We start from the raw sequence: 13,162 nt of genomic DNA, 5'->3' as shown, positions 1-13,162 counted from the left end.
TAATTCCATTTATTTTTTCACAGTGAATTTTTAATTCTGTGCCTCCCTCTCAAAATGAAACTTCCAGTTATTTGTTCTTTTAAGTTAAATAATGTTATGAGCTAAGTGAAACCTTGTTATGGGCTGAATTAAAACCTCATTCAACTAGATGTGTGAATGAATCCCCCATTCAAAACAGCTGTAAGAGACAGTTACAGTTACTGTCAGCTGTAAGAGACAGTTATACCTCAAACAAAAAATTATAGGATCTGCCCAAAAAGTAGGTCCGTTGTGGTGGGTTCGGCTAGGTATTGTGTGAAGAGGTGGGTGCAGAGGGGAGAGAACACACAGAAAACTGCAAAAGAGATAGACTGAAGGAGCAGCTGAAATCACAATGGCTAATTAGAAGAAACCTGGGAAGAGGTTTTTGAGCAAGTTGCAAATAGTGCAAGTTGAAAAGAGTGCTCTTGGTGCTGTGAGCAAAAATGGTGCTGTGCCATTTGATGACTTCTGTGTCCAGAGACACAAGGCTTTGTGCATTCTTTGTAAATAAACAAGACTTAAGAGAAAATACCAGACTCCATATATTTCTACATCCCCCGAGCCCTGAAATTCAACTAGCTGCTTGGGTCAAAAAAGGAGCAAAGCTGGAGATGTCCTGGAAAAGGCTCAGAGAGGATTTGTAGGCTGAGATGAGTTCTGTGTTGGAGCAGCAACTATGAAGTACCTGGACAGATTAGGAAACCCAGCTGCAGAACACCCAGGCTGGAACAGTAACATGGATTCATGAGGTGACCAGCAAATTATCTCAGTCATACACCAGAAAAATTGGAGATGAAGCAATTTTCGGCCAACTTGGAACTTGCTAACAGAGATGAGCTGCAGCCAGGACTTATGGAGCTAAAAACTCCATAAGTTTTTGGGAGGTTGTGGAATCTTGATCATTGGAAGTGTTTAAGAACAGGTTGGACAAACACCTGTCAGGGTTGGTCTAAGTTTACTGGGGTCTGCCTCAGTGCAGGAGGCTGGACTAGATGGCCTTTTGAGGTCCCTTCTAGCCCTAAATTCTATGATTCTAACAGTTCTGTTAAAAGCTCATTTGGACAGTCTGTACCCCTAAGTTCATTCCTTTTACAGACTATGTTAAATTTTTTACAAAGCATACTGTGTGAAGAGTTAGTTGCATTTTACCTTTTACTTCCTTGTAACCATAAGGAATTCAAAGACTCGATGATCGCGGTGGATGGCAGCTACCTGGATGATTAATTGAACCAATCAGAGGACTAGGGTTAGGACTGGACATTAACAACAGTTTTCTACCTCCTTTGTTACTCACAGAGGCCCAGAGGGGAGAGGTCAGGCTGTCCCAGCTGAAATAGTCCAAAATCCCACTCACTATCTTTGAGGGAAAAACTCTCTGGGAGGTTATTTGATTCAATTCAATGTTATACAGTAGCTCAAATGAGTGGCTAAGAAGAAGGACAACAACGGGGTGTTACTAGCAGCCAACTTTGGTGGCCCAGCTCTGATTGTACTGCAGAGCTTACCACCAGAAATGAGACTGAGTTATCCAGATCTGGTGCAAGCTCTTGACATGCAGTTTGGAGTTAGTCATCAATCTAAGCTGCCTGGGGCACAGCTAAAAGCTAGAAGGAGAGGACAGAAGAAAACCCACCTGAACTGGCTGAGGACTGGCAGAGACTTGTGCTCCTGTCATACCCAGATACCACCAAGGCCTTTAAGGATAAACTGGCGATAGACAGAGGTCAGCAACAAAAATGATAAAAGGTTAAGAAAACTGGGCATGTTTAGTCTTGAGACAAGAAGACTGAGAGGGGACCTGATAACAGTCTTCGAATATGTTAAGAGGTGTTATAAAGAGGATGGCGATCAATTGTTCTCTATGTGCAATGAAGGTAGGAAAACTAGTACTAGGCTTAATCTGCAGCAAGGGAGATTTAGGTTAGATATTAGGAAAAATGTTCTAACTACATGGGTAGTTAAGTTCTGGAGCAGGCTTCCATGGGAGGTTGTGGAATCTTGATCATTGGAAGTGTTTAAGAACAGGTTGGACAAACACCTGTCAGGGTTGGTCTAAGTTTACTGGGGTCTGCCTCAGTGCAGGAGGCTGGACTAGATGGCCTTTTGAGGTCCCTTCTAGCCCTAAATTCTATGATTCTAACAGTTCTGTTAAAAGCTCATTTGGACAGTCTGTACCCCTAAGTTCATTCCTTTTACAGACTATGTTAAATTTTTTACAAAGCATACTGTGTGAAGAGTTAGTTGCATTTTACCTTTTACTTCCTTGTAACCAATTCTGACTTCTATGCCTCATTATTTGTAGTCACTTAAAATCTATCTTTCAGTAGTTAATAAATGTGTTTTATTGTTTTATCTAAATCAGTGTTTGAATTGAAGTATTTGGGAAACTTCATTTGAGATAACAAGATTTGTGAATATAATTTTCTATTAATGAAATGACAGAGTTTATATGAGCTTGTATTGTCCAGGAGGGTGCTGGGCAGCACAAGACGCATATTTCTGGGGGAAGTCTGAGACTGGGAGTTTGCTGGTGTTGCCCTGCAATGTAATTCATGGGTGGTTGGCTATAGCACTCATACAGTATAGCTGCGAGTGATTTACATGCTGGATTGTGTGTGAGCAGACCAGGAATGGTTACTCTCACAGTGAAGCAGTGTAAAAGGCACTGTGGGCTGGAGAACTGAGGGGAAACAACCATCAGTCCAGATTGTACCTGAGGTAACATCACACTAGTACTCTGCCACAAGTGTCTAGAGAAAGCCTCCCTCCCAGTTCAGGAAACAAGCTGAAGGGGCAAAGCTTGGAGGTACGAGGACAGCCTCACAGTTTTTGTTTGTGACTGGACAGTTAAACAATAATAATGGGAGTTTGTCTACACAGTGTGTAATAGGATCTGTGATGTGTATAGTCATAGCTGATACATGTTCAATCATAAAAGAGTTATTAGACCAGACATGATAAGAAAATAAGGGAATAGGGGATCCAGAACTGAACTGCCTAATTGGTCTCACATGGAGATAATGACTGGCACAACAGCACCCATCTAAAAATTGGGTTTGACAATTGGATCTTAAATTAAAGCAAGAAGTCTGGGTGGTTGAAATAGTGGATGAGCAAGTAATTGGCTTAGATTCCATTATGGCTGATAACGATGTAATCCATGCCAGGAAAAGTGTCTTACAGAGTCTGTCCTTGGAAATTCCCTTTAAAGATATGGCCCAAGTGAGACGAATGGTTTGTAGATAACTGGTGTGCAGTGAACTAATTGTCCTGCTCCGGGGGTATAAACCATTACAACAGCTACATGCTGTGGTAGCTTTCCAGCCAGGAAAAGATGGGGAGTGGCTGAAACCTGTTCTGAGAGCCAGAGTTTCAGGGGAATCTTAGCTGCTAAAGTTCTTGTGGCTACGAAACATTAATCAATCCCTGTTTGTTTGCTGAATGTTTCTGACAAGCAGCAAATAGTAAAAAAAACAAAACAAAAAACAAAAAAAACTGCAGTTGCAAAATGTCAACCAATGGATCTGTTAAATACTGCTATAGAAGAAAACTGCAAGGGGGAAGGTGAGTTCCCAGAGTTTCTACTGGGCTTGTACCTGAGCAGTGCTGTACACTCAAATGGGGAACAGCAGAACAGTCTAAGAGTTTGTGGTTAAGAATCAGGAGTTGTTCTCCTGAGCCAATAAAAATATAGGTTGTATTGCACTGATTCAGCACAAGATTGATACTGTGGGAAATCAACCCATTAAACAGCCACCTCAGCAGTTACCAATAACAAAAAAGGGAAGAGATACTCCAGGCATTGAGGAAATTTATCAGGAAGGCTCATTGTGTGGATAAGAAAAAGGATGGCAGCACCGAATTCTGTGTGGACTATAAAAAATTAAATGAAATCACTTCAAAGGTTTCTTATCCATTACCACAAACAGATGATACCTGGGATGCTGTAGCAGTGTCAGTTTGGTTTTTCACAGTGGATGTTAAAAGTGAGTATTGGCAAGTAGAGGTGGATCCAAACAACAGGGGAAAAACTGCTTTCACAGCAGGACAAGGCTTATGGCTTAAAGTGATGGCTTTTGGCTTGTACAATGCAACAGCCACATTTGAGAGGCTAACAGAGACAGTATTATGTTGCATGCCCCTCTCAGGCTGTTTGTTATACCCAGATGATATCCTGGTACATGCTAAAACCTTTGAACAGGAACTAAAACATTTACAAATGGCCTGTGATAAGCTGAAGGCAGACAATTTGAAACTGAACTCAAAGAAATGTAAGGTATTCCAAAAAAAGGTAATCTACCTCAAAGGCGCACAATTAGTAAGGAGTGAATATCCACTGACAAAAAGAAAATTGGAGGATGTACAAAGCTGGCCAACTTCCCAGACACTCACAGATGTGCAGAGTTTTATAGGCCTCTGCTCCTGTTCCAGAAAGTCCATTTGTGGGTTTGCCAATATTGCAAAATACTGCATCGGTTGTGTGAGAAAGGGAAACCATTTCAGTGGTCAGCAGAGCAAAATGTAGCATTTTGAGAGTTAAAAAAGGCTCTACTGACTGCTCCTGTCTGGGCCTATCTATGTTTCAAAACCCTTTTCATATTTGATACAGATGCTAGTAACTAAAGTTTGGGGGCAGTATTGGCACAACACAAGGGACTTGAGAGGGTGGCAGCTTACTATAGCAAAAATCTAAGGTCTCCTGAGAGAAATTACTGCACCACCAGAAAGGAACTCCTAGCAGTGGTTACAGCTATAGAAAATTTTCATCATTACTTGTATGGAAGGAAGTTTCTGGACAGGACAGGACAGGCTTCCTTGCAATGGCTCATTAAATCCAGGAATCCTGAGGAACAGCCTTGACTGTTGGTTGGAATAACAGCAGGGTTAGGATTTCACAGTCAGACAGTGGTTAGGTCATAAGCATGGTAAGGCTGATGCCTTGTCCAAACAGCCTTATTGGGAGGCCAATTGGAAACACTGCCCCAAGTAGGAGAGCAAGGAATTAGTTGCTCAAGGGAATGGATGTGGCTCTCTTTCTTGACTTTTCAGAAGTGCCTATGTTCTTAATTCATCCCTGGAACAATGGGGATGGAGTTGCAGGAATGGACCCCAGAGCAATTAAAACTCTCCCAAAGAAAGAATCCTCATACAGGGATACAGTGTGAGTGGAAAATCAACCGGCAAATGCAGTCAGCCTGGAATATAGTGTCCCCTCACAACACCACAATAAAAGGTTTCTAGTCACACTAGAAAAACTTGGAATTTAAAGTCAAAATATTGTACAGAAGATGGTAGAAACCAGTGGGTGATAGAAACAGGCACCAGCAGGTTGTCAGGTACATTGAAAATAAGTTTTGAGGTTATGTCATGAGATCAAAACTGATGGACATTTTGAGATTGCAAAAACCTTAGCCAAGTTAAGGGAGAATTTCTATTGGGTAAAGTGCAGGGAGGATGTAGAAAGGTAGTGCAGGAAATGTGATGCTTACATTGCAAAGAAGGGCACTGGGAGTAGCTCTTTGCAGCAGTATCTTGTGGGGGCACCAATGGAGTGCATTGCCATTCATGTTCTTGGGCCCTTGCCTGAGACAGAGGCAGGCAGTCATTATTTGCTGGTAGCTATGGACTACTTCACAAAATGGCCTGAGACTTACTTAACAGGAAATTAAGAGGCTGCGACAGTAGCAGTAGTTCTAGTGAATTAATTCTTCACCAGATTTAGGGTCCGGGGGAGGTACTCACTTTGAATCCAAAGTGTTTCAACAGGTTTGAGGGATTCTAGGGAGCCACAAAACTCAGATTCTGCATGTCTGAGGTGCTGCAAAAGGTTCAGTAGGACTTTAGGGTTCAGCTGGTAACCTTTGTAGAACAGTGAAGACGCAATAAATCGACCAGCGAGCGCTCTCCTGTCGACTCCGGTACTCCACCAGAGCGAGAAGCGAAGGAAGAGTCGATGGGGGAGCGTCAGCAGTCGACCTAGTGCAGTGAAGACACCGTGGTAAGTAGATCTAAGTATGTCGACTTCAGCTACATTATTCACATAGCTGAAGTTGCGTAACTTAGACTGATCCCCCACTCGCCCAGCATAGACCAGGTCTTAGCTATGCCGATATAAGCTTTCCCGAGTAGACCAGGCCACAGAAAACTGAAAAAAATGACAGAGAGTGAGGGACAGACTGAAGGACCAACTGAAATCATAATGACTGTCTCTGGAAGAAAGCCGGGGAGAGGTTTTGGGGCCTGGGGTGCAGCCTGAAAAGAGTGCTCTTGGTGCTGTAAGCAAAAGAAGCTGTTTCCTGCTATTTAATTCCTGCATTCAGAAACACAGGACTTTGTACTTCTTTGTCAATAAATAAAACTATATCAGAGAAAATACCAGACTCCATTAACTTCTGCTTCCAACTAGAACATCAATGGAGTCCTGAAATTCTACTTGCACTAAGTTCAAAAAAGGGGCAACAATAACATCATAAACACACTGGCAGGAATTTTATTGCAAGACATGTATTCTGAAAAAACCTGCTGTCATGGTAGAACAAAAACTTTAAACACATTTTTCTTCATCAATTTCTTGGCTTTGCATTGCAGGTTTAAGCATTGTTGAGATTAACTACTACCAAATAAGGGATCACAAAACACAGATAAAAATCCGGAGTTAGTTATATGATTACAGGGTTAGCTTCCTACAAAATGTTTATATTTTGAAAATTGTTGGCTCCAAGACAATTTTATGAAGTTATCCTTCATGTCATGCAATCCTTTGAAGAGACAACTGTGCACAGCTAATATGGAAATAATATTATGTGATATTTTCCTCCTAAATACCAATCCTCAAAAAGAGTTTTATAATTTTATTTAGCATCATCAAAAATAGCTAGTGATGGCATTTAAAATGTCCTTGATCCCATACAGTAAATAATACTTGGCTGAAAACATTTTAGATCGTACTCACCATTAAAATGTTATATATCTGTGCTTCCAAAGAGAGTTCTCTCTTTACTAGCTTATTCATTACATTTCAGTGCATTATACAACATGCAAAGAAACAGAAATATAAAGGGTAAATTAAATGGATTAATATTGCCAATGTGTATGGATTGCTCACTCCATAGCAGATATCCTTATGAAATATTTGCTTCATAACAGCTTTGTGACATGGCATGGTAGATCATGTAAAGTACATGCAGAGCTTATCATACCCCTTAACTTTTGACCTTCAAATGAGAAGCCCCTATCATTTTTCCCTTTTGCAAGCCAAATGAATGTCTGAGTCAGAGAGTTACATTAACAAACCAATGGAAGCTAAGCACAAGAGGATGGAACTTTCTTTAAAAGGATTATATTAAAACACAGAGTCACAACATCTGGGACATAAAGTAGTGCCTATGTATCTGCAGGCAGAACTGGACTCTATACATTTAGTTAGACGAAGAGTCTGACATTTTGAAAATCTAGTATTCTCAGTCAAAAAAGCAAATACTGTAACAGATTATTTTATTACATTATTTACCTTGTGTAACTGGTAGTACTGCTCAGCACCCACCCCTCCTGGTTCTTCCGCCGTCCACAGCACCAACCGCAGAGTTCTTTTGGGGCGGAGCCCTAAGACATACAAAATTAAATATGGCTTTTAGTCCCAAATGTTCTATTTGTCTAAACAATTCATGTGTTGGCCTCCATTTCCCCAGGGCAGCTGCATATGGATTTCCATCAGACACCCACCTCTGCTCTATGACCTCAACAAAAAAGTGAGCGTTAGTACTTTTACTGCTGCAGAGTAGAAGATGTATAGCTGGGGCCACTATTAGTGCGGTAGCAGCTGTGTGTTACAGCCATCTCTACAGGCCTGAACAACAGACTCTCCACAGTCACTTCCTTACCCAAGCCTCTTACAGGGCAACATGTGCTACTGCCCCTGCCATGCCTGAAGTAAATCAACTAACCAAACCGCTTTCAGCGGACTTGCTGGTAAGGATCCTCAGTACCTTCACCTTAATTGAAGATATGCTATTAGATTTGTATGAGAAACTCTAAGGGTTTTAAGTACTAAAGGACAGTAGGATATAATTTTGCTATTCATTATACATTACTAATAGCAGAGAGAGCTGTACTTTAGATCCTTACACACAACAAGCTGTTGAGCATATGCAAAGCTTTTTAAAGCAAGGGAAGTGCAGGGCAATATCAGACGAAGGAGAAAAGTAGGGTCTACACTGCAAAAGAGTTTATTTCTGTAACAGATCCGGGCAGGTATAAATTCTGGTCTTTGATTTATGGTTAATTAATTCAGTTAATTAACAACAAGGAGTCTGGTGGCACCTTAAAGACTAACAGATTTATTTGGGCATAAGCTTTTGTGGGTAAAAAACCTCACTTCAGATGCATGGAGGGAAAATTACAAATGCAGGCATTATATAATGACACATGAAGAGACAGGAGTTACCTCACAAGTGGAGAACCAGTGTCCACAGGGCCAATTCGATCAGGGTGGATGTAGTCTACTCCCAATAATAGATGAAGAGGTGTCAATTCCAGGAGAGGCAAAGCTGCTTTTGAATGAGCCAGCCACTCCCAGTCTCTATTCAAGCCCAAATTAATGGTGTTAAATTTGCAAATGAATTTTAGGTCTGCTGTTTCTCTTTGAAGTCTATTTCTCAAGTTTTTTTGTTCAAGTATAGCTACTTTTAAATCTGTTATAGAATGTCCTGGAAGATTGAAGTGTTCTCCTACTGGCTTTTGTATGTTAATTAAATCTGGTAAATCAGTTCATGAAAAAGTATATTTATTCTGTGCATCAACATTTAACACTTTTTTAAAAAATGCTTAGGGCTCCCATACAGTATAATTTTTAAGAATGGTCAAGAAAAGATGGGCATAGGGTGAAGCCAGTTGTGAAAAAGTTATGGGAATGTAGTCATGCACATCTCTGTCATTAATTATAACCACCACCACCCAATTTTCCCCACCTGAAAGAAATCAGGAATATAATAGAAACAAAATATTCAAAATATGAAAAACTTACACTTCCTATTATTCTGTAATTCAGCAAGTACAAACAATAGAATCCAGTAATTAAAACTAAATTTTCTAAATGCAAGTCATCTGACTCTAAATGCAGGAGAACGCTTGTTTTCTAAAAAAACCCTCCCCCCCCACCCCCATCCCAACAGTTTGCTGCTCCACTTCTAAGTAATTACAACACAGGATTAGTATCCTTCCTATTTCAAATCAGCCAGATGGCCAATGATGACATATTATGATAATAATATAGATATCGCATTGAAGTTAGCAAGACTTGCCACAAAATAACCAAACTTGGCAGCAGCTTGGTTAATAAAAAAGGCTGCTCTAAGACCAGGGGCGGCTCCAGACCCCAGCACGCCAAGTGCGGGAGGGTCGCCGGGAGGGCGGCAGGCGGCTCTGGTGGACCTCCCGCAGGTGTGCCTGCGGAGGGTCCGCTCGAGCCACGGGACCAGCGGACCCTCTGCAGGCACGCCTGCGGGAGGTCCACCGGAGCCACGGGATCGGCGACCGGCAGAGCGCCCCCCGCAGCATGCCACCCTGCTTGGGGCGGCTAAATGTCTAGAGCCACCCCTGTCTAAGACATAAATCATGTTCCGGCCCCAAACCCACATCAGAAGAGAGTGTGTCACTTTCCAGATGGTGCTAAAGATTAAGACTTAAGTGACAATTAGACAGGATTTGCTGCCATCTTATACATTCCAGAAGTGGCTAGAGATTACTTAAATATTTTAGGCCACCTTTGTTAAACATTAAGCTTGATGATCAAGATCTTGATGAAGCTATGATTTTATCAAATTAACAAGGCTAACCTTTGAGCAGAGATTATCACCCTCAAAAAACAACTCAAAAGGAAATTAATAAAAAAAAGTTGGGTTACAAGTCGCAAACACAAAAAAGAAAGAAATCTAAATTTAATTCTGACACACAAAGTCGTTAATTTGTTGTGCTACTGATATTACAGGTTTCTCATTGCAGGTCAGTCCATGGTTTTACATACAATGTCTAAAATCCTGATGCCACTGAAACCAATGGCAACTTTGCCCATATATGTTCCATAACCAAAGTATAACTGACTAAGTCAAAATGCATCAAACTTTATGTTTGAATTCCTGGTTCTTGCTAGCTTGTGTCACAACTTACTGTTATTTAAACTTTGTGTGTGTGTATGAAAGATTGAGATCAATAGTGCAAAGGACTAAATTCCCTAAAGTAAATACTTTCCCAGCACAGATTAGAAATGTAAACCAACTATTCATATGGAAGGTTAGCAATTAATGGTACAGTCAAGTCTAACAAAAATAGGGTCTGATAGGTAGTCAGAAAAGTTCTTTTAGAGAATTCATAATACAGTTTAAAAGGTTGTATTCACATTCAAAATGTCAAAATTATTCTGCCTTCACACTGAAGAAAGGATCAATTTATTTAAAGTCCATAACACTGGGCCATATTCAAAGGCAATTTAAATGATGGTGTAAGTCACACAAGGTATGCAAGTAGGTTGAAGAACGGTTGTAAGTGGATGTAAGAGGTAAAGTAATGTAAGTTGCATTGATAAAGTATTTGGTGGGTGTGTAAAATGAAGGGGCAGAAGGCAGGAAAAGCCTTTTTCTTATACAATCCTGTTAGTTGCTATTACTGCTGTTGCCCCATCCCTTCTGGCGTTTTCACCTATGTGCTATGTTCGTTTTGCACACCTTGGGTCAGATCCTGCATTTGCCCCTTATGTGAGTTCATTACATTGGTGGGGAGAGCATACTGATCTTTCTCCCTCTCTTGCACAGCGAGCATAAGGGCCAGGCAGAATCAGAGGCAGAAGTCAGCTGCACCTAATAAAAAAGCATAGCAGCAGATGTACAGGCTGCGTGCCTGGGAACTCTGGAAGCCAGGATGTCTCCCAGGGCTCCCTCTGGGGTACTGCAGCTCCACCACCGCCAAAGGGCTCAGCCTAAATGGAACACTTGAGTCTCCACTGAATACCAAACTGGTGCAAATTACACTACATGACCACTTATCCCACTGTTTAAGCCACTGCTGTATTTGTTACAGAAATTTCCATGGAGCTGCACTTGCTTACACCAGCTTCAAGTTTGGCCCGCTTTCAAATTTAGCATTTTTTCCCCATTAGTAGCCTACAGTCTGCTTTTATGAAGTACATTTACGTACCTGAAACAAGATACAAAATGGCCCTGTACACCACATTACATTGTTGTTATTCATTAAATCCGTACTGCATCCTTTATGTTGTTCAGGTTTGTAGGGTGATCAGGTTTCATTAGACACAAGAGATTCACTGGATCACACTAGCATTTAAAGCCCTGACAGGAAACTTGAGACATCTTTGAAAAATGCCTGATGCCAATACAAGAGGAAAATCTAAATTCTCTGTGTAGAAAACACAAAAAGAAATGTACAACTACATGCTTAGTTAACAGAAGCCTCAGAATTAGGTGCCAAATGCATTAGTAAGATTTGTGTATGTTCTGGCACTGATCTGGTTTCCATAAATATAATTAAATGATACACTAAATATGATTTCCTATAAAGGTTCTCACTGTGATATTAATAAGGAGGTGTTTTCATACTTTCTTTTCTCCTGACTCTACTCATTTACAATGGTTTAAGTTAGGAAAAACTCCACTCATCACTGGTTTGAATTAGTTATGCAAGATAATAATCTTACATAGCAAAAAGTCTGTCTCTCTAACACCAACCTACTATTTGCATCTGTGTCCAATCATCACTCTATTATTCCCCAGAGTTGACATCTCTGTTCTCCTTGTCTAATGGTTTGTATCTAGTAGTTTGAGGGCCCATTTATTTTCTCCAAAATACATGGCGCCAAGGATTCAACACTGTTAATAAATATGCTGTACATGGTGCTATTCTTCTAATTCAAACAGCCTAATACCAACAATTTAAATTAAGTGCCTGATGCACATCTGATGGAAGCTCCTATCTATTGATAGTTGGCAAATGACAGTGGCCCATTAAAAAAGGAATCCTTTGATCCTGGGTAAGAGTTTAGAATCTGAAGTTGAACACAAACCTCTTGCTCACAACCAGTTAAAAATTCATTTCAGGTGCAGGAAGGCTGGGAAACTATCCCTTTTAAGAGAAAAATCTATTCACATTACAATAGCATTCACTGGATTGAATGATAAATTTAGCAGAATAGATAGACAATATTAAACTAAGTTATACAACATATACAATTCTTTTGGATGGCAAGCCCATACCCAATAACAAAAACAGAAGCTTTTCATTGACAGTCAATAGAACTAAGCACCCTAGGTGTTTTTGGACATCCCACCCATTCTGATTTAAAAAGTCTCTTCGTACAATTATGCAGAAAATTAGCTAGTGGGAGAAAGAAAGATTTTTTTCTTCAAAATTAAGAGAGAAATATAAAGGGTTATTTAAAACCATTAAAAAGAGAAAGAACTTCGTGGAAAAACACATTTACGTATTCTTATCCTTTAAAGCCCAACTTTGGTATACCAATATCCTAGATAAGTTAAAAAATGTGAAAGGAATATAGCTTTTTGGGTTGGAAAATGTGGCATGCATGTATTTTTTAAAGTAGATCATACAAGTTGCTTTGTTTGTTGTTGCTTTTGCTTTGTTTGTCTCGGTTATTTTATTATATTTTATTTTATTTTCATAATGTTCAGGCCCAAAGGAAAAAGTAGACAGTGTTGGAGCAGATATTAGTGATGGGAATTTAGTAAAGATGCAGTGAATTCTGAAGATGGTTTGAAGGAAGAGACTGAGGATTCTTGGACCTCAGGAACAAGGAAGGCTGTTGCAATCGTATGGGTTAACTAGAAAAGCAGCACAGAGTCATGAGTGGGAAAACTCCACCGAAGGTGTAGTTGGCAGAATGTAGGGGAGAAGAAGAAAAAAAGGAGGAAGTGAAAACTGAGATATAAGCAGTGCTGAGGAGAGCTCTGGAAGTGAGGACAAAGTTGAAATGTGATTTGGGAAGAGTCCAGTGAAGGGATTATAATGTGTGTGTTTGGTGAGAGAGAGGAAATTACCCTGTCAGAGTGACAGGACAGGAAGATTATTTCAGCTGAGCATTTTGGATACACTTCAGAAAAGAGGCGGGAAAGGAGGA

The 13,162-nt window shown here is 40.4% G+C and overlaps 1 protein-coding gene across 2 annotated transcripts in view; it reads right to left on the bottom strand.

The window, feature by feature from the left end:
- CPQ (carboxypeptidase Q) overlaps window positions 1-13,162 on the bottom strand; it is a 248,519-nt gene that overhangs the window by 60,918 nt on the left and 174,439 nt on the right. For both annotated transcript variants that reach the window (XM_039527638.1, XM_039527636.1), the window contains exon 8: window positions 7,532-7,623. In XM_039527638.1, the coding sequence (XP_039383572.1) occupies window positions 7,532-7,623 (92 nt within the window). The remainder of the gene's footprint in view (window positions 1-7,531; window positions 7,624-13,162) is intronic.

Source organism: Mauremys reevesii, linkage group 2 (assembly GCF_016161935.1).
Source record: "Mauremys reevesii isolate NIE-2019 linkage group 2, ASM1616193v1, whole genome shotgun sequence".
NCBI lineage: Eukaryota > Metazoa > Chordata > Testudines > Geoemydidae > Mauremys > Mauremys reevesii.
This window is presented reverse-complemented; position numbering and strand designations above follow the sequence as displayed.